The 22,638-nt window shown below is 39.8% G+C and overlaps 1 protein-coding gene across 4 annotated transcripts in view; it reads left to right on the forward strand.

Annotated features, from left to right (window-relative positions):
• Positions 1-22,638, forward strand: part of LIMCH1 (LIM and calponin homology domains 1) — a 180,441-nt gene that overhangs the window by 47,557 nt on the left and 110,246 nt on the right. For all 4 annotated transcript variants that reach the window (XM_061471599.1, XM_061471607.1, XM_061471618.1 and 1 more), the window contains exon 2: positions 14,538-14,608. In XM_061471599.1, coding sequence (XP_061327583.1) covers positions 14,538-14,608 — 71 coding nt within the window. The remainder of the gene's footprint in view (positions 1-14,537; positions 14,609-22,638) is intronic.

Genomic DNA, 22,638 nt, shown 5'->3' on the forward strand with positions numbered 1-22,638 from the left:
GGATGCTGTCTGATCATGTGGGTCATTGGCTTTCCCTGGACAAGTCTTTAAAAAGACCTTGCCTTTCACCTTAGTAAGCACCTCTGCTCAACTTGCAGGCGTTATCTTGCAAATTGTTATAGAAGCAGTATGGCAGATTTGGGCATTTAGATGTAGTGGCCTGCTTCTACTTACAGGGTCTGCAAAAGACATTTTTGCCTGTTGATGATGTAGCAAGAGACAGCATATTTGTTATTTAATTTGCCTGTTCAATACCACTTTTTAATTTTGGCTTTAGACAGGGCCATTCCATCTTCTCTTGCTATCTGAAGCCAAAAAGAATGCCAGTAAAATGTGAAAACACAAGGTCATTTAATCTGAAGCTTGTCTTTATAGAATCCTTTTTCAGTTGCTCTGACAAGTGGCCAAAGTCGGTCTTACCGTACAGAGTTGAGCCAGAGAAGAGCAGGGAGAAAAGGCACAACTGAATCATGGAGAGGATGTGGTTTTGTAGGGCAGTTCAATGGACAGTTCAGACCTAGACGGAGGGGTGCTACCTTGCTTCAGTTGTCTAAATGTTCATTTGCATTTGCTGTCTGGTTTAAACTGTAAACCCTGCTATGTAAAAGCAGAGTTTTAAAGCAATGTATCTGGTTTTAACCCAGTAACCAGAGACCACAAGTAACTTAAATTTTATTAGTCTTGGAGAAAGTTCTAGTGCTTGGCTTGTGGTTTGGATGCAAAATATAAAAAAATAGTATTATTTTTTCTGATGTTGAATCTGGGGGGTTTTCATGTTAATAGACTTCCAATTTTGCTCCATTTTATAATGATTCTTTAGACAGGCAGTAAGAAGATACAGTAAACTCTTGAGACAAGGCTTATTTAACTTGATCATTTTGTATTAATGCAAATACCTTTGCCTTACACTGTGTCAGCTCATCAAGATAAAAATGAAAGAACTAGAATGAGTGCTGGGAGGCCTCTTTTTGTGTTCCTAGGGTTTGGACGAACATGGGGTTTGTAATTTTTGGAGACAGCAGCTGTGCTTTTCTGTAGGAGTTAACCTGCATCAAAAGGACTTACATGTAGCTCACTAATGGATAGCACTACTTGCCTTTCTCTTCCTCCTGCCCTGTGCCTCCACCATCTACCATGTGTTGAGGCAGCAGGAAGATTAACTTTGTTTCCTTTAACATCCCTTTATTAAATTCCTTTGTCCCCACGTAAGTGTTTGTCCTACTAAATGTTTGTACCTGCTGGTGGTGTGCAATTGAGGAAAAACACATCTTTTTTATTGCTGAGTGGTAAAAATCAATGATGTTTCGAACGGTAGAGAGTGATGGGTATAAGTAAGAATCACTTCAAGCTAACTGGGAGAAAATTTCTAGCAGTGGAGCCAGAGTGAGGAGTATGCAAAACCCTATAAAAGCACTGGACTTAAAATCATTTGGCCAACCTTTGCACTGTATGGTAAAAACAGATGGTCGAAGAGTGCGCTGGTATTCCTGTTTTGGCTAAAACGAGTCAGCTCATACTTGGATACCTGGTGCCTCTCGTCATGTATAAAACCAGCAATGACAGGATTGATACCAGAAGAAAAAGTATCTTTAAGACAGATTAAGTGGCATAGCTGAATCAGGTGGTGGTTGCAAATGTATCAGCAGATTAGTCTTGGAAAAATAACATTGGTTTTCCAGAAGCTTCTCCAGCTCCTTATTAACCTTTTCATATTCTGCTGAGCAGTCTGCCCCTAGTCATGGAGTGAAAAATTAGGAAGCATATTCAGGAACTATATTGACTGTTAGCATGAAACTGTCCAAGTTTCAATGAGGTGTCAGCTGATGCTTTTGTAGCAAATATACCTGTGTCAGGTGCCTTTTGTGTGTTTTTCTTTTTTCCTTTCCCATGGGAAGTCTCAGACACTTGCTCTTAATTCCGGATGGCAGGTTGTTATCAGACAGCTGTTCCTGGTAGCTTGCCATAGGTGACTGCTTCTTCCAGCCTAAGCTGGGCAATATTTAGCCTGTGAGGTTTAGATTTTCCACCTATTAAGAGTTAGCTGATTGCAAGAGACACTTAATTTTAGCCAGGGAGAAAGCAGCTTTGAGTTCTTCCTGAGTTTTCCCTCTTAAAACATCACAGAGGTTATCATCTTAGGTTTTAATATGGCTTTGGTGCACTTGCAGACAGTGAGGATTGAAAAACTCTATGGGCATGTGAACTCGGCAACAAAGCTCCTGATGCATGAAGGTACCTTTTCACATTAAAAACCAAAGGAAGAGAAATACAATTTCCATAACTTAATGCCTTCTTAAAAGAACATTGTGAGGTTTTATCCAAAAAAGTTAGCTGATACACAGAATATCTTGTATTATTTAAATAAGTTGTAATGTTATGGGTTGGGTTTTTTTGTGGTGTGCAGCGGGGAGGAGGGTGGTGGGGCTGGGTTTTGTTTTGTTTTTCTCTCCATGTTGTCATTAATTTTGTTTGCAGATTAGGCAGGTATTCCTGTTCTGGCAGTTCTACTTCATTTTCCTATTTGTAAGACAGTAGTGCTCTTCCACAGTTGCAAGTGCAACATTACTGATGAGTGCCACGTAACATTGTCAGTACTTTTTGAGAGGAATAGATAAGTTGATGGTATTTTTTTGCCTTTAATCTACTAATTGAATAATATATGAAATTTAAAATCAGCTTGTTTAGGAAAATAATGTTATTTCCCTTTTTATATATTCATATGATTTATGACTAGTTTCAAGGTCTCTGGAATTTTTTTATTTCAGATTTGAAGAAGGCTGCTTAATGTTCATGAGTGTCAGGAGGTACATGGAAAACCTGTGTGCTGATAAAGAACTCACATCAGTCATGCTTTTTCCTCTCATTTTGACAGCTGAAAGTTGTGAATTAATCAACTAATTCCGAAAAGTGCTTTGCCATCCAATGCTGATAATTTTTAAATATACTTTTCGATGTTGAGTCCTGCCAGTGCTTCATGTGTAATGTAGCATTTGTGTTGTCCTGTTGGAATGAGTGAGATACTCTGGATTGGTAGTGTGAGGGAAGCATGAAAATGTTCGTGGGACAGGCCTGATTCTGCTGGGGAAGTGGCCAACACAAAAGTTTTCTTGGAATTGTAGAAATGTAGCAAATGTTTTGAAACTTGCAGTTCATATTGTTTAGGTTGGAAATGTTAAGCATGTTTTTAATAGGCTCCTTTTCCACTATTAAAGCATTACAGTGAAATAATTACATTCCTTTCAGTCCATTTAGACCTTGCATGGTTTCCACTAACAGTAAAAATAAAGTAACAGCAATTAAAATAGTTGTTGGGTTTTCTTCTCCCTTCACGAATTTATTTACCACAAGGCTAAATTGACAAATTCTGTTGAAGACGCATTTCTTTTATTCCACTGTATGTATTTGAACCAGATGCTTAATCTAATTGTTCCTAGCATTTGTTTCAACCAGCGATGAACAGAGAGGAGAGTAAGTGCTAGTGAAGCTCATCAATTTGATAAATGAGAGGTTGCTTGTTCTGTGCCTTGCTCCTTGCTCAGGTCCGTGATGGCTTCAGAGCTGGTGCTTCTGGAGCTATTGCTGCTGGCCTGCTGCATAATGGATGAGCCTGAACTGATGGAGGCAGCAGGTGCTCTAGCAATAGAAAAGAGCAGTGTTTGTTATTGTTGTAAGCGTCATCAATCATCCTCTCTTTCTTCTTCTGTTCTCAGTGTCCTCCAAACAAAGGCTCCCTGTATCTGCAGCAGCAGGGGAGAAAATAGCAACAACTTGCCCTGTGTAAAATTGCCATTTTCTTTCGAAGGGTAACCTTGTAAATAGGTCACGACTTGATGTTCTTGATCTGTAAATGGCATGTTTATCATTGCAAGAGACAACAATACTGATTTATGAATTCCATTTAGCAGAAAACTCTATCAGTACCTATGTGTATCTGCCCTATTCCAGCTAAATCGAATGAAAACTGGCTTTCAGTTCTAGTACTTGTTACACACTGCAAGATCCCTAACTCCTGTGGGAGCAATCTGATGAAAAATAGGTCTACATTCTTCAGTTATGGAAAAATTTGATTTTGGGAGGCTGGGAGAAGAAGGGGAGAGAATTAAATAGTGCAGAAGATGGAAAAAAAGAATAGGAGCTTCTTAGTTTTGTTTAAGCTGGTGGATGCTCTTGAAAAAATTTCAAATGTAGGCTGTGATTTGAAATCTTACAGAAGTATTTTTTTTTTTTGGTATTTTAAGATTTATTTTTTTTTTTTTGGTATTTTAAGATTGTAGCTATTCTTAAGTGTTTCTCTTGTTTGGAGCATTAATGGCAGCCACTATTTACTTCTGCAGGGCTTATTGTCTTATTCAGGATTTGGGACACAGGAGGCATGGAGCAGAGTAGGGAAGAGCAGAAAAGGCCTTGACTCTGTGTAAGCACTGCTCAGCAATAAAGAAAATATCCCTATATTAGCAACACTGTTTCCAGCACAAATCCAAAACATAGCCCCATACTAGGTACTATAAAGAAAATTAACTCTACCCCAGCCAAAACCAATGCAATGTGGTATCCTCTTCAGTTCTCGTACAAGATGTGAGGGAAGAAGAAAGGGATTTATCCATTACCTATAAAATGGGTAAAGTGAGTCAATGTCATTGAGAAACAGTAATTGTCATGGATTGCAGTAGTATTACCATTTCTGTTGTTATCTGGAGGTCTGGCTACTCATTCTGTTTCCTCCTCCTTGGTCAGGTTTGTCATGGCTTCAGAGCTGGTGCTTCTGGAGACGTTGCTGTTGGCATGCAGCATAATGGACTTCTTGTATATACATTATAGGTTGTGTTCATGCTTTCTCTTTGGTCCTGGTTCCTGGATGAACTTTGGACCCATGTTGTAGCCTTTTTTCCAGTCCTGTCTCTAGCCCCCATCTCCTTTTTGCTCCTGACTGGACCCCCCAGACAGCCCCAGTTCATCACTTTGTGATGTCTGATGCAGTGGATGGACCTTGTTATCCATACATGGTTTTATCTGTCAGTTCATGCCCTGTGTGACTGTTCCATCAAGGGAGGACACAGCCTGTGCAAGGGCCACCCTTATCTCCTGGTTCCCCTGCCCTTTGGGAGCAGATGGCCCTTACTACTCCCTGACAGCGCTATGAATATAGCTTCACCCTTGCTTGATGGCCAAATTGTGTTTAAAAACTGGCTTAGCTGGAAAAGCATTCAGAGTGTGAATACTTTTCCTTAGCTCTGTCTCTATAGAGGCAGGAACAAAATAGATCTACTTCCAAAGAGTTATTAGTGAAGGCTTCAAAAGTGTAAGGCTGAATTAAAGATAGCATTCTTTCTGCAGGGAAGTGGATAATTTTTCTTCATTCTGTGATTTTTAAAATGCACATTTTTTTCCTTTTTAGAAGCCAGTAGTACTATGGTTTCTTTGCAAGTGACTGCAAAGCTATGGCACACATCTCTGTTCCTGCTGGAGAACGTGCCAAGTGACAGTCCTGAGTTCAGAGGGAACATCCCAGGAGCTCTGATACTGCTGCCAGAAGCACTGATTATTTTTTTTCCCTCTTTCTCTTTTACTTGAAAGGGGCAAAGTTTTTCAGAATTATGTTGACAATAGATAGAATCATGCCATTCAGCAATGTCTGTGAGGTGACTTATTTCCCATAGACAGTTTCCTGCTTTGCTTGCTCTGGGTTTCCAGGCTTATTGTCTGGAGAACCAGCTCTTAAAATGTCTTGCTGAGCTATGCTTTTATATATCTATATGTATTTAAATTGCACAGAACTGCAAATGGGACACTTTACATATGGGCTTGTGATGTGACTTGATGACATTAAATTAACAAGCTTCAAGGTAGACTGATTCCTAGTGATGCTCATCATCATCATTTTAGAGGCTCCACTGAGACCTAAAGACCTTAAGTGTCATCTTTAAATGGCTGGTTAAATTCAGCAATGGTTTTCTCAAGTGAACACCTAATTTCTTCGAGAAGAGAGGCTGGTGTCTCCCAGCAGACATTTTTCATTGCAAAAGCTCAGTAATAGTGCTGAGCTTTGGTAGTTTCTGTGTTGATAGTGGTTAATGACAAGCTGAAGTGCTTCTACTATTGGCTCTCTCTAACTTGCAGCTTCTTGTATGTTTGTATTCCTGTCTCTGTCCAGCTTTAAATGTGTTCATTTTTAAAGTTGTCTGCCAAGATCATAGAATCATAGAATAGTTAGGGTTGGAAAAGACCTTAAGATCATCTAATTCCAGCCCCCCTGCCATGGGCAGGGACACCTCATACTAAACCATGTTACCCAAGGCTCTGTCCAGCCTGGCCTTGAACACCGCCAGGGATGGAGCCATTCACAAGTTCATGTTCCTAGCAAAAAGCAGCTCGCTGGTGTCAAAAATTTGCTTGTCCAAGAAGTAGCAGTGGAGTGGTCTTGTAAAATGTAAATGCAGAGATAATTCAAAATAGGTTAGAGCAGTGTAAAGTGGGGATTAACAAATCTAGATGCCCTACAGAGCTGTTGATCTCTTCATTGCTTTGAGTGTGAGAAGACTTTGGGCTCAATGAGGAGTCTGCTGCCTGTGTTTTGCTCAGCCTCTGTGACTGTAATTAGTTGACAGAGCTTTAAATGCTTCTGATTCAAGACTATCTAAACTTTCTAAAGCTGGAGGAGAGAAAATAGAGAGTTTTATTAGTAGATACTTCAGTTTTAACATGTAGATGATGCAATGTAGCCTATATTTTGCAGGAGCATTTTTTTAAGACCGTGGGATACTGCAACTAGAAAAAGGACTTAAAGGATAAACCAATGTCTATTCTAATTCTTTGCACTTTTAGAGGCGGCCAGAAGCCCAGTTTCCTGTTTTGCTGGATAGTTGCTAGTGCAATCAACCTGTGGCAAAGGAAAAAATATCTCCTGGCCTCTGGTATAAAGTCTTTGGCTTGGTGATAAAATATGACATGTGTTGATCTGACAGCTACTCTGAGTTCGGTAGCCAGAGGTTGAGTTGTATTGCTCCATCAGCACTGATTTCGGGTTCAAGAAGGATCATGTTAGGGACATAATACTGGCTAAATCAGTAGTTACTGGGTTTGAGAGTAGTTCCCTGTATGAACTCTTTTTTCTGCATGCAGCTAAAGAGGGACAATAGAAGGCAGTGCGAGTGCCTGTCTGGCTATGGCAAGCCCCAGGGAATCATACTAAAGAGGTTGGAAAATTCATAACCTTTCATTTTTCAATAGCCTGATTGAGTAAGAAAATAAGACCTTGGGAAAGGGTGCTCATGATTACTAGTAGTCATCTGTTCTTTTTCCTTTCAAAGATGCAGGAACTGCCATTAAACACTGGTTCACCCTGAAATGCGGTAGGTTGAGCAGTAGTAGAAGGGGTAGCTGAATAGGGAGCTTTCTCCAGATGGTGTAGAGTGAAGCCAGGCTTTCCAGACAGCCAGGACCCAGATTACATGAGGACCTTGGATTAAGGAGGTGCATCCTGCACTGTCTTCTGGTGTGTTGTATGTGTTGGCTCCACACTGTACATGCTAATCCTGAACTCTGCTCCTCTGACTGTCTGCATGGGGTCTTGTTTTTACAGAAATGAGTACAGAGCTGAAGAACATACTGTTATGGGAAGATGTAGCGTTCATCAAATACAAGTTACTTTGTTGAAATAATGCTTCATTTCTCCTTTTCCCCAGTCAGGGAGGATGGACATCTTAACTGATAAATGTGTGGTAGGAGCCTCCACCCCCTCCTCCTCTCTTCTTTAATTCATATGAAACCTAACAAAGGCATGGTGTGTCCCAGAGAACAGGAAGTAAGTTTTTCTCATACAGACCTTATTTTTTTATTTTCCTTTTTTTTTTTGTTTTTGTTTTGTTTGAGTAGGGGGTTGGTTGGTTGCTTTAGCGATAAAAAGAACCCTAAATTGAACCACTGATTACAACCAGGTATCTGAGGGTGTTCTGCCATCTGGTATCTAATTTTGGTAATACCGCTTGAAGTACAGATAAGAATCTAGTTACCCATAAAACGATGATGCTATACCAATTTACTGACTGTCAAATACAAATTGGGTGTAACGGATGACCTGCAGGTAGGTGAAGCTTTCAGGGCTTGCACTGCAGCCAAGAGAAGATGGATGGGAATTGCTTTTAAGTTCTCACTTGGTGCTCTTTGCTCTTTCTCCACAAAATGTTCAGCCTTGATTGAAACATTTTCTGCCCCACCCCACCCCGAAGGGAAGGCTGCAAACTTTGGCAAAGCACCTGGGAATGTGTACAAACAGCATTAGGGAGGGAAGATGAAAAAGGAGACTGATTTTACTCTCTCATGAAACTTTAACACTCCTTAGCAGCTTGCCAGCCAAGCGGGATTATACTACCAGATGTCCTGGCAGAAATGTGTGTGGCTCCACAAGATCATAAATCCAAACAACGTATGGTGACTCTGAGTGTATAATACTACTGTTAGCAATGCAGAATTTCAGTGTGGAAAGCTCTGGTGATGGAGAGGATTAGTAAGGACAAAACCTTTCCAGACGTGACTTTAAAGCCTTAGGAAGGTAATAGCTGCTGATGGCAGTGGTATGTTCATGGAGAAAGGAGGAATACAGTGATGCCTGTGCTTTACCAGCAGCAGTAAGCCTTGTTTGCTTGTAGTTGTCTTCTCCCATCATGTCTTGGCTTTTCAGCAGGCAGAATTGTAGTCCAGCTACACTGAGGCTGATCTCTCTGTTGGTGTATAAGAAGACTTTGAGAGGGAGTTGTCAAAAGACCTGCTAAACTCAGGGCCTGAGTCAACAGAATAGTCTTGTTCTGCACTAGTTCAGAGCTGGCTTATGGTTTGTCTTGAGTATAAGTAGAGCTCTGTTGTCTTTGTCTTGGTAAATTTTTGTGTAATAGGAAGAACAGGGAAGATGGAGACCTGGAGTGGAAATTTCTGTCTGGTGGTACATTTGTTTACTCTCATTTCTGTGTTTCGTCATGTTTGCTAAATGGGGTACTAGCTGAACCTGTTCTTTCAGCCTACATATTAAATGTAAGTGCATGTGTCCATTCAGAGGATCCTGTCCTCACTTAAACTGCGCAAAGGGCAAGAAAAAAAAAACAGCAACTGTTGAGGGTTTTTAGTTGTTTCTCCCTTTGTGGAAAAGTCACCGACTAGCATCCTGTATTAAAGAAGTCATTCCTTCAATGAGGACTTAGAATTGGGCCCACCAAAGGGGTTGGGAGAATGTTTGTGTCAGTGGGTATGGTTTTGCATGCTATATATTGACACAGAACTGTCAGCTAATTCAACTGACATGTTGCAGAAGGGATTTTAAAGCAGATAGAAGAGAATACGCTGTCCACTGTTTCATTCTGTTGCTGCTAAAAAAAAAAAAATGGAGTTCCTAGGAAGTGTAAAAAAGAACGAGTCAACTCCCTGGCTTTTTAAAGAATAGTATGAGGATGAATAGCAAGAGGAAAAGAACAGAGAGGACTTCACCACAGCCAATAAACTTTGCAAATTGCAGTTAAACTTAAGTGACCAGAAAGTGGAAGCTCTAAAAATAAATGTTAAGTGCTTTCTTTGCAGATTAATCTTGCTACCCAAGTGTGAAATCTCCCTCCTTGCTCCCATGCATTCTTGAAATTTTGAAGTTCCTTACAGCAGAATTTCAGGTGGCTCATTGCTGGCCACATCAGTCATTCTGAGCTCAAGATGGTTTTGTCCTCAGAGTAGAAATACACACAGAAGAAATTTAAGTTGTTCACCCTTTTATTGATTTTAGTAGTAATTTACCTTGATACTATAATGCCTTGGAAAGCTTTGTGCAGACTGCTCATCGGCATTCAGCTTTCCTGGAAGATAGGTGTTCGTTGCTCTTGGAAAGCTCCATTCTTGCAGTCTTCAAATATGTCTGTTCTAAATCAGCTAGCTTCCTTACACTTGTAATAAAGCTGTTCAGGGCTGCCTTATATTCTGTGATTTTAGCAATTGAAATCTCTCTGCTGTGGAGTAAGAGAGGGGGAACTCATGCCTAGATGATGAGTTGTGTCCACTTTTGCAGAGCAAAGCACCGCATGACTGACACATGGCAGAACCAGGAGCTGGTGAGGGGTCTTCAAGTGCCATTGCGCTGCCCTAGCAGTAGTACAGTAGTGGTAAAATTTGGGTCTGCAAGTGTGAAGCTGGCTTTAAATTTCTAGAGGCACCAAATCTTGATGCCCTAAAAACTGTTATGCTTCTTCTCATGGCTTGTGTTCCCTGCTGCTTATATGATCCAATGCTTACTGTTTAAGTACCAGTGATTATTATAGTTTACGCCTTACCTTCACATCACCCTGAAGTAAAAGCAGGATGTTTTCTAGTTAAGTAACAGGGTTCCTGAAAAATCATATAGAGTAAATAGTGGTTGCAGAAGATAGAAATGCAGCATACCCATATATAAAGAAATTAACAACCTACCAAACTTTTTGAAAGTTTTTCTTTCCTTGCTGTCATGCTTCAGTAGCTCTCCAAATCCTATGATGAGTAACAAAGACCTCTCCCTGATGTGTCTATATTTTTGTTCACTGCTTTACATGCTATTTTCACATGTGCACATAGAAAATTAAGCTAACTGTTTTCAGACTCTTGTCCCTGATGACCTAGTGTTTATTCAACTACTTATGTCTCATTGTCTGAGATAAATTTCACCTGGGGCCAACATCTGCTCAGTAATTTGTCACCTTTTCTTTTTCTTGCCCTTAAGCTGTTTTGACACCAGGGGCTTTGCAAGCTCCATCTCAGGAAGCACCAGCAGCAATACCAAAAAGCACAAGGAAAACAATGTGAACTGAAGCTTAGTGAAAATAAAGTTGTGTAATATGGCAATGGTTAGTGGCTGGATGACAGCCATCCTTGATGACATAAATTTAGTGGTATGCGTAACTGCAATGAACAAAGGAGTTAATCAAGAACAAAACTGGGTATAAGAAGCGTTACTGTGTGTAAATACATACTACAATTGTTGCCATAAGCTTGTGATACAGCATGAGTGTGCTGTGGTTTAGTCTCCTAATATTCCTTTTGGAGATTCATTTTTAGGTTCATTTTCTGGGTTGTTAAGTGGCAGCGAAACTGAAGAAACATGTCCGGCAGTCAAATAATTACCCTGGTTGAAGACGCTCACAGCTTTCTACAGAGAAGAAAATTTCATCCAGATGATGAATAGCAACAACTCCTCCTCATATGAAAGAAACACAATAATAAATTATATTGTTTCACTTCTGTTCTCTATTTTTAATTTGCAGTATGATAGGGAAAGGCAGGTTGCTCCGTCTGAGCTTTATAGGACTTATTAAAGAAATGGGAGGCTTTTTTAGTAATCACTGGCAGGATATAGCTTGTGTTTTCCCTTTAAGGTGATTCATTCTAGCTTTGGTACCCCTGCACTGCAGAGAATTACCATGTGCTGGCATTGCAGAAGTGAATACGGAGCTCTTCCATGTATCCTGCTTCCTTCTGCGCTGCCTAAGTGTGCTGGTATGGTAACAGGTAGAGTTGTGTCTTGAAAGTACATTAAGATGTGGTGGTCTAGAGAGGGCCTTGAGAAGAAAGACCAGGTCTCAATGTTCTTTCAGTTTTTGGCATTTGTCCGTGACTGATTTTGTGCAGGTTCTGTTCTGAACACCATTTCTCTGTAGTACAAAAGCTGATGGGCTAAAGATCTGTTCCCCTGTATTCCATTTTTCTGTACCTGGCTGTATATGTACGATTTTCTTCTGTCAGTTAAACTCAGTAGAAGCACTGTAAGTGCTTCCCTCTAATCCTTGTATGTTGGTGTTTTCAGAGTTTCATCTGGTAGTCAGACCAGAGGCTTTTTTTTTTTGTTTTTCCAGGCATGGAAGGTATGCTAGTAGGAACAGAACAGCTTAGATCAATGATATGAACATGTTCCTGTGATGTATGCAGTGGTTTTGTGATGTCATGGCTAATGCACCTGCTTTCCTTTTAGCATGACTCTGGCCAAACTTTAGTATATACTTAGCTATTTGAGTGCCAATCCTGCTGCTTGAAGCAGGGCTTTAAATGCTCACTTAAAATGCTCATTCCTTCCAGCCTGTGTGCTGAGCAAAGTTTATCTCCGCAGTGCCCATGAGGCTGGCCTGTGGACCTGGTGTGCTTGTCCTTGAGGGTATGGCCCAAAGCAGACTCTGCAGAGACAGGGATGTACATGTATGCCAAGAAACTGAGCTCTAATTTCCTCTAGAAAAGGTGGACCCATCTTTTGCTCCTTTTGGTCCTCTGATACTTTTATCTTTGTAATTTAAAATGTTATCTTCATGGTTATTTTTAGCTTCTACCCTTTCTCTGTTGCACTTTTTTTTACATTTTAATTGGTTAAATCAGGAGACTTGTGGCTGATTAATGTTTCCTCTGTGCAGCTGGATCATCTAGAGCAGGCATCAACCTTTCCATACCTCATATACTTCCTTTTCAAACAGACATGCTCTACTCCTGTACCTCCCTGTCTTTCCTCACCTGCTGTTTCTGTTGTACCTCTCGCTGGATGCATTGTTGTTCCAGCTGTGCATTTGCATTTCATGATTTTATTCATGTGGCCAGAAATTATGTATGAAACTTTCCTACATCAACAGTAAAGACAGTGGTACTCAGGTAACAGTTTTTGGCAGTAGATTCTCACCTGAATTGCATTAACAGTTTCAGTGCTGCACCGTGGTGAATAAGGGTACTGAGCAAACACATAAGAATATTGACTTCCATAGCTGGAACATTTGATATTGAGGAGTGAAATAAGATTACAATAATTTTTCTTTTATTTTTTTTTTCTTGCATAGATTAAAAAAAAACCTATGAGTCAGGCTGTTACAAGATCACTCTTCCTCCTCCTTTCTTTACTGTACTTTATGGTTAAAAGAAAAGACAGTTTTGATGTGCTCTGTTGTTCATCCCAAATGCTAATGGGTTTATTGTCATGATTTCCCTGTCATAGCAGATCAAGATTAGAGATGATTTGCTGTCATTAGAGATAGTTAAAATTGTTAAAGATCATTCACTGATTGCATCTGCTTTCTTCTGAGGCATGCCTTGTTCTACTTAATTCATTTGCATAAAATATGATTGTGAACTGATGTCATTATGATAACACTTTTCAGAATAATGGTGGGGGGTGGTAAAGTTTGCACACCGTCATACCAGTTTGTGGGAGAAGCTCCTTCACATTAAAAAAAAACAGTAGGTTTATAATTAAGTGGGGATTAGGTTTTGAGCTTTGCATTTGCACTTCAATTCAAAAAAAGGGTTGCTCTCTGCCCAAGACTGTGCATAGCTATAACCAGCGTTTGTGAAGCTGGTGCATTTGCTAATCCCATGGGAAAGTGCCAAACTTGTCAGTTTTTATAAATTGCTGTCTTTATGACAGGAAACTGGGAAGGGAAGGGTCTTGAATCTGAATGGAACAGCAAGGAGAAAATAGAGACTTAAGGACAGATGTGTCCCCAAGTCACTATTCTGTATGGTGGAAGCAACGCCCAGAGCAAGGGTCTTGCTGAAAGATTGGATACAAGCCATGAGAACTCTATAAGCATCCGGTAAATGTTTTGGCTGGGTGAGGAGAAGACCTCCTGGAGGACAATTAAAAACTAGCAGGCTTTTTTTTTGCTTTGTTTTGTTTCTGTTCAGTGCTTTCTAAACATAGCAACTATTTTTATATATTTGGTGGTGGTAATAAAAAGTATTCTTTTAACTGAACATGTCATCTGTTGAGAATGATTTGAGGATGAATGGCAAGCCATTGTCAACACGGTAGTGAGTCATAAATGGGGGTTTAGTCATGTTTGTAGCATTCGGCACCCTCTGGCGAGATTGGGATTCCTAGGCAGTTCTTAGGTGGTCTATCCCTAAGCAACACAGACAGGCTTAAGAACTTGTAAAGTACCTCCTTTTCCAAGCATCCCTGACAGGACTGTGAGTAGGTGCATAAACCTTAGCTTCCACTGAGTTTGTATTCACACTCGCAATTGACTTCGTGATGTGGAATATCATTTACTATGAGCAGGAGTATTGTGGTATGTGTCTGAATGTCTGTTACTTATGTGAGCACTTTTGATTGCCCTTGCTTACTCTAGAAAGGTGATAGGTTAAAGGCCAAAAGCCCAGTACAAGATTTTTAACATGGTGCAAAAAAGCAGTAAATCTACACAATTTGTCTAAACAAAGTAATTTTAAAATTCAAAACACTATAGAATGAAGTTATTAAAATACTCTGAAGATTACATTGTGATTTTTGGTTTGTTGGTTTTGCTTTAAACTTCTAGAACACAGCTCTGTTACAACCTGTAATTGCACTGTCCAGAGCAAATACTTTGTTCTGTGTGTTAAATACCTCAATGAAATGGGAAGGAGGAAACTGGTTGATGGACATGACTTAATCCTTTGGCAAGGCATGTAAAGCTCAGATGTTTCCTATGCAGCAGGTGCTTTAACTGAATGTTATGAATTGCTCTCGTAAAGCACACTTTCTAATGGATATCACTCTTTTGTTTCCCCCTACTCTTTTGCAGCAAGTGACCGGCAGAAGTTTTGGTGACAAAGATTTTCGTTCGGGTTTAGAAAATGGCATTCTTCTGTGTGAGTAAGTAACACTTACAGTTTTGAGCCTCGAATAGAATCTTGACTAGAGCTGAAATTAACTTTAGCCCATATGTCCAGATGTCGGTTTCCTTTTGCTAATGTTGACACTGCACACAGGTCTTTCACTGCAGCATCCTGTCAGTGCCATAGCTATTGTTATGGTGAGGATTGAAATGTGGCTTAAAGAAAACAGGTTTTACAAAGTGCTTCCCTCACTCCAACCCAGCTCCTTAGTTAAGTTATGTAAAGTAAAAATGATGTTTGCTTTTTGGTTTCCTTTTATTTAAAGATGTTAACCACAGATTGGCAAATGGTGTTCCACACCTGACTGTGGACATCTCTGCTGTAGTGAGGTGTTTTGGACCAACTCCAGGTCCAAACACTGTCAAGAGTTAGCCATCTGAATACCATCAATACTCAGCTGCTTTTATAGTTCCTGGAAAGGTTAGACATCCTCTAAATTTTACCTAAAGGTGTATTTGAATAATGTGCTTTGTGATTTTTGGACAAGAGGCACAAGTTTGCTTTTGCACGTTTCTCTCTGTGGTTTTAACAGCTAGTTTTTAGAGAGTCTTCCAAAAGCATGCTGTGGGCTTAGATACCAAAGCTCGTGACTTTTAAGAGCAATTTGGAAGTGTTCCCTAATGCCCATAGTTCTTTGAAAATCCCAGGCAGGTCATCAGGAGTTTTGGGAGAATCCACTGATCTGAATCACATGTATGGACCAAATCCTTTGCCTGAGTGTGAAGGGTTGTCACTGAAGTTGGTAAAAGCTGACTTTGCACATAAGAAGGAAAAAGCCTGTGAAGAACTTAATGCATATTGAAATTTATAAATGAGATTTCCTGAGATGTTTAGCTAGATCATTGAACCTATTGGTTAAGTTTTATACTATGAAAGGTACTGGAATTTGGAAACCATTTTCAGCAGTAGAGTTGAGCTAACATCGTGTAACTCAACTCTAGGTAGCTTACGATAGCTTCAAAATGTACTTGTGTAAATAGCGTTGTATATCTCACTGGTGTCATTAATCAGACAGCTTGAACTTTAGCTGTTAAATGGGAAAAATATTCAGGAAAGGAAATTATATGATCTACTTTGATTGTAGTTGCATATCTTTGCTGAGGAGTAGCTTTGGGATGAGGGAAGTAGTTGTTATTGTTGATCAAAAGTTGTGTAACTCAGAAGGAGCATGTAGTTTACCCCTTTGTATTTAAGGGTTGCCTCTTGCACAAGATCTCTTCTGACTGGTCAAGGGAAGTGCAGTGTGCTGAATCACTTCACATTGCTCTTTAAAAGTTGAGGTTGAATTGCATTGCATGAAAAGTAAGGGATGTGTATTTCAAGATTAGATTGTAATCTTATCTGCAAGTAAGCAGTGGTAGTCTAATTTAAATGCTGTAAATCTTTAAGATGGAAAGCTTAACTAACTAATGTTTTGCTAATAAAATGAATAAATATGTATTTCTTAGGAGGCTGAGAGCTCCAGTAATAAGCAGGTCAAGGGACAAAACTTGGTTATACTACTAAGTTGTTCTGTGATGTTTGGCAAATTGCTTGTCCTTGTTTACCATCTGTGGATTGATGCAAATCAGTTTGAAGGGATCTGCTTCCTCAACCTCAAATCTGAGAGGCTATGATGTTGGAATTGCATCCAGCTCCTCATAGCTGTGGTTAGTGAATAAAACTCTTTTAGGCTACAGAGCATTAACCAAGGAGCTACCAATTTGGCCTTCTGGTTTGGCTTTTGGATGATGAACAGATTATAAGGCCAACAATAAAGTGTTCCAAGACCCCTGTAAAATAAAGAACTCAACAGAAATTTGGGGTGTAACACTGAGAACTCTTAATGTATCTTCAAAAAGTACAGGATTTGGCAAATGAAGCACTGATAGTTAATTTTTTATCTGTCGCATAATGAAGAGATGCTTGTAAAGCTGCTACAGGCAATATTGTCTTTCTAGACAGGATTTTTCTGGCTTATAAGACATCTACCTGGGTACCTCATGAACAAATTCTAGTAGTATTCAAGCTTTATCTTGACCTCCTTCCAATCTGCTGAGCTTTCATCGCAGTTGACCTCAACAAATAGATGAAAACCTGGTCTCAAAATCTCTTGATAAGCTGCAGAGGATAAGAAAGAAATTGTATCTCTCTTAGGTTTCTGAAGATGAAAGAATTAATTGCCTCTGGTCTGGTTTACCTGATTTATCTGTTGAAATTTTAGGGAAGAGCTAAACTCGCCTCAGTTTATCTCCATAGGACAGTAGTCGGTGCTAGTGCCATTAACAGGCAGCTCGTATCCAGACAGTTGTGTGGGTGATGTGAGTGTGAAGTGCTCCCTACTTCCACATGGCAGTTTCAGTGTTTTCCTTGCCTATTGTATTTTGTGGTGAGGGCTAAAAGCAAGCTCATGTTCTGAGGGATCCCAGCAGCTAGACGACTAGAAGCTGATGTGAGGAGCAGGGACACAGCCAGTATGCCTTGAATGTCCCAGAAGTTTCTCAAGCTGCCTTCTGACTTTGCAGGTATTTCGAGGAAGGGAAGTAGGATAGCCACCATGCGAGAGTCCATTCCCCAAACAGTCAGACTAGCCACGCGCAAAATGGTGTTTTATCTGTGTCTAGAGCAGGATTGTTGCTGGAGCAACAGGCGGGAGCCTTTTGTACAATCCTTATGTCTGTGGCCTACACAGCCTGAAAACTCAGGCAGACACCACTGCAGTGGTTATAAATGATTCATTTATGTCTAGCAACTATCCAGGTATCTTAATAAATGAAAGCTAATAAAACTGTGCGATGCCTGAAGCTTGAACTGTTGGAACAGACATGTTATGAACAACCAGCCCTGCATGAGTGTGCTAGCCACAGACAGCCACAAGCCTTGTACCTGCCTCTCTGGAAGTGCTTTTGCTGTGGCTGGCATCTCAGTCTGGCCTCATGACACTTTTTATAACTTGATGCACTCAACTCACGAGCTGAGGAGCGTATTTAAATGATGCAGGCTGCCCTGAAGTGGCAAGCTGACAGCTGAGAGTAACACAAGCCCTTCCTTCTTTCTGGACGTTTGAAAGCCCACTTGTGTAGTTGCCCTGACACCCAGCTGTGCTGAGAGGCCAGTGACTATGACTTGTGTTTGTCTGAAATGAGTTTATGGCTTTTTAGCATAGCTCTCTGACATCAGTCCAGATGGTGATTTCAGTAAGCGACATAATAGCTAGGCAGAGGGAATTCTTGTTCTGTTCTTGCTTTGTGTATTAAATTCTCATATGCAAAGCCTGAGGAGTTTCCTGGTTATGCTTCTGCATGGGTGGGCAAATATGCCCTTCTGGGGTCATGGTGGAAAATGTATGAGGGAGGAATACAACGCCAGTATCAGGAAATATCACTAGAAATCCCGAATTTCCACTCCAGCACATTCTGTGTTTTGTGGGGCTTTGTTTTGTTGTTTTTTTTTCTTGTTACACAGCTTTAACATTTAGGTTTGACCCAGATATTATGAGAAGCTAGAGGATTAATCAGGAATAAATTAGATTTGATTGTTGCAGTGCTTAGGTGTTTCTGTTCTGTGGATTTGGGCATCTGGATGAAGGTTGACTGCAAAAGAAAAACTATCTGTTGTCTCCATCCACTTGCCCCCTGATTTGAGTAGTTCTGAAACAGCAGATAAGGAAGCTGAAGGTATGTTTCTTTCTAACCATGCAAAAATTGCTATTAATAAGTTTAAAAATTACTACATGAAGACAAAAACGCATACATCTTCCTGCAACCTTGCCCCATTGTTACTGCTCTAATATTCTTGCAAGTGTGTTTTTAAGTGAGCAGTTCTTTTCCATTCTCCTTGACATCAACCTCCCCTTGCCCAGCTCTGCTACTGCAGGATTCCTTCTTTCATGCTGGTCAGTCAGCAGTTAGGGAAGTCTCTGTGAATGTGAGACTTGGAAAATCCAAGTTATTTATTTTCTTTGTTATGACTATCCAAGTCATATCAAAGGGTTAATAATATATCCAATGTATCTGTAAGCATTTCTGACATGCAGCTGGGATCATATTTTCTCTCAAGCTTTCTCTGGAATCAACCAGTACTAGGATTCCAAGAACCCTGAGAGTTTGTATCAGTGGTAATGAGATTCTAATATCAGGAATAGGACTTAACCCTAAGGAAGAGTAACAACAACAGTAACAAATGAGACATGTATCCTGGGCAAAGATCTTAAGTAACATACTCAAACTGAACTCAGATTTCGATATCAATAGAAATGATTTGGCTTTGCAGTGGAGTCCAACAGTGTCATGATTGCATGTAATACCTTGGGTACTATATGTAGAACAGTTTAGCTCTGTGTCTGTTTTATAGATGTATATAAATCAACTTTTAGCAGTAAACTCAGGCATAATAAATCTTTTATTTTTCTGAAGCATGAACGTTTTAACGAATATTTAGCTGCGTACCTTGAGAAGCCATGGCATAAACATATAAAAGAGAAAGAGGAATTACTGTATGTGGTTAAAGATGGATGCCACTTGCATATGCAGTTCTGTATACCAATTTATGAGCACTTATTTTGTGTATTAGCACACGGTGTTTTGTAGCTTAGTTAGATATGCAGAAACTATACGTATTTTTTGAAACCAGGATTCTTTGACTCTTTTTTTTGTTATTTTTTGAAAGAGCAGATGGGAAGGTATTTTACTGCTTTTAAGTAATCTTGGTAAAATTGGGCTTGCACAGTGAATTAAAGGCAAAGATTTATACTTTTTCTCATGTAGGACATCTAGGAACGGCAGTTCCTTTCAGCTGTGCATGTTAGGAATATATGCTCTTAAAAACTACAAGAAAGTATTTAGGTTTTACTTTTAAATAAAAGAAAAAAGCTGTAAGTTAGTCATGCACATAGATTAATAGTATTTAAAAAAAAAATTGAGGCTATAAATCTGAGTGAGCTGAAAGTGACTGTGATCAAGAATTACTTAATGGATTTTATAATTTATTCTGTCATGAGAATAATTTTCTCCTATAAATAAGAAATCTCCTTAGCTTGTGTTCTCCATGTCACTGGAGATGAATGAGCTGCTTTTTCTCAGAGAGCAGAGTTTCTTTGGGCTTGCATCATGGTTCTAGTACATCTGACCAAGCTTTGGGCTGACATGAATGCTGTTTTCAGCAGGGTTGGATATGTGCCAGATCAATGCAAGTGTAATGCTATGCAATAGTCAAACATTGTCTTCTGAGTCAGTGGTACTGCAACCTATGGAGAACAGTTTTCACTGTATATATCATGTTTCAGTTGTTTGGTTGTTTAAAAATCAGGTTTTTCTTGCGAATTAATATGTCACTTGTGAAATTGCCATGCCGCTTATGGAGACTTGGCAGGGGAGAACAAATAGTCATCTTTGTGGATTGTAGGATTTTGCAGATATGTTATTCTGCTTGTCTGTCAGTGGCATAGGCCTGGCATCAATTCAGCACTTGGCTGTATAGTGTACAGTGCAGAGATTCTTGTCTTGCCAGATAGCTCACTGGAGAAGTTAGTGGATGCCCAGGCCTTACGCTTAATTAAGCTTTTGCTTGAATTTCCTGTTCCTGGAAACTAACAAGGTATTTGAGTTTCATAGGCATACTTGAAGTTTTAAATGTGACCCATGCCTTGAGGTGAGAAGGGATTGGTGTTCTGTGTTTTTCAGGCTCTGCATTGTAAAGCCAAAACGTTATCAGCATCATGGATTTGGCATTTGTCTCCAGTTTAGAGGAACGGGCTCCAAGGTTCATTAAGCATTAAGATTAGGGTTCATGCGAGGACATCTGAAACAGTTTTATATGAATCCGGAGTTTTTAATCTTTAAGTTTTATTGCCATGTTATAATAAAAAGCTAGTTATTAGTACGGTTTAGGTGAGGGGTCAGAGGTGTAACATAAATCGTAATGCTCAGCTGTGTGCATGAGGAGTATAGCATTGAGGGGCATGCTTGAGTACAGCCAGAATGCCCTGTCTTTGTATTTATGTTGAAATAATATGCATCTCAGCAGACTAAATAGCAGAGTTTCTTCAGTGCAGCTTGATTAATTGACAGGGCAAGAGACTGTGGAACACTGACCCATTCAAATGGAGTGCTGCTCAAGTGCAAAGCAAGGTAATCCTGTGAGAGGTTTCAGCTTTCCAAGAGCATATGTTATATTGGCTATGTATTTTGGACAATTATCCATGGCCACTGCTACTCAGTGTAAAACTGTGTGTGAATTGCAAATCCATTGGTGCATAGGACACTCTTCACGTCAGTTGTTACAGTGGTAGGTTCTGTATCAATGTCTTCAAAAGCTATTTATACACAGTCTTCCTGAGCTGTGCCTTTCTTGAGCTGTTCTGCAAGGCCTCTGTGTTCTTCATATTTTTAGTCTTTGGCAGAGCAAGACCCCTGCTGTTCTGTGTTTGGCATACTTGTTTTCTCAGTGCTACATATTTGCATAGTTCTTTATTCACCTTTTACTTATAAGCCCTTTGTAGGACACAGTTCTGTCCTCCTTGTTAGAAAAGCACCTTGTTATCTGATCCTAAATAAATAATGTCAGGGGCATCATTAGCAAGCCCTGAAGAATGTTTTTCCAAAAATGTTTTTGTGACCTCTATATTTTGAAAATTCTTTACCACTTCCTTTGCAACAAAATATTTTGAATTTTCAGTGCCTGCTGTTCCAATGTGATTTGTTAATCTTTAAAACTAATAGTGGATTTTTCTCTCCTTTGCAATATTTGGGGGCATTTTGGAGCTGCCACCAGAGCATGAGTTTAAAATACGTGGATGCTGGAGCTGTCTGGGTTAATAATTATCAAGTGCTGAAAGGCTGCTTGTAAGAATGTGAATCTGTAAAACTTAATTTAAAAAGAGAGATGTCTCCATTAAGGTTTACTGTGGATACAATTTCCTGAACTCTCAAATATGAAATGCCCTTTTACTTTAAGATCAGGTCATTAGTCAGCTTTTCTTTTTAGGAATATGATCTGTTATTTGAGCAAAGAACCCAACCCTCCAGCCTGGATTGATCTGTGAGCACACATCACTTCACCCTTTCTTTTTTTTCCATTTCTGAAGCTTATTTTCTGAAAGTGCTTCTCTTCCATTTCCTCTTAGAAGCAAGGGCTTTTTGGAGGCTGGGTTTTAGCAGCCATACTCGGAGTATTTTCTTAACTGACGCTTTCTTGCAAGAATTTCTTGGGCAGTTGTCTTGGTGCTTTTCATTAGATCTGTTATCAGCTGTTGCCTGAAATGCCTTCTTTTCCTGGCAAAAGTTTTTCAAATTCTTAACTGGTGATAAATAACCCCAGGAAGGTCTAATAAGTTAGTCACACAGCTCTAGTACTGATTTCAGCTTGTCTGCCCTGCTGTGGAGATACCTTATCTCTTCAAATGCCAAGCCTTGGGGACAGCACCAAATAGAGCACTTATTCTTCCCATACCTACCAGAGCTGGTTTTTATCGGGGCAAGGAAATGACTTAGCTTCTCCCTGTGAGTGGGGATGGAGCAGCTTTTCACTTGCATTTTGTCCTGCCATTTCCATAAGGTGAGACAGCTGTAAGGTTTTAGCTTCTATGCAGTGTCTTACGGTGCTTCATTTAACTGCTAACTACAGAAGAATCCAAGCCAGCACCCAGTGCAGGGGAAAGGCGGGACGGCTGTGTAGATGTTGGACTGAAATTGACTTTGGGAAGTGAAGAACAGAACGTTGTCCTAAGTCAGGACAGGTGCATATATATGAGGGGTGGTAGGCAGAAATCCCAGCAGAGAGTGTTTAAAGGGTCTAGAGAATAGTTCAGGTCTTGTACAGAGACTCAAGTGTTATGGATGGAGCCTGAAGAGGCTTTATTTTATCTTGGCTTGGATTATTGTCTTGTGGGTGTTTGGTATTGTTGGTTTGTTGTTTGTTGTTTTTTTTTTCATAATATTTTGATTTAAGTTCCTCTAAGAACTATTTGATCTGTATTTCTTTTTTGTCATGTCTTTGCTTTTTTTACTGTTAAAAAGTTCCTTGAGATTT

The sequence above is a fragment of the Pezoporus flaviventris genome, unplaced genomic scaffold (assembly GCF_033815535.1).
Source record: "Pezoporus flaviventris isolate CSIRO_AGI_PZ_B2104156 unplaced genomic scaffold, CSIRO_AGI_Pfla_v1 ptg000002l, whole genome shotgun sequence".
Lineage (NCBI taxonomy): Eukaryota > Metazoa > Chordata > Aves > Psittaciformes > Psittacidae > Pezoporus > Pezoporus flaviventris.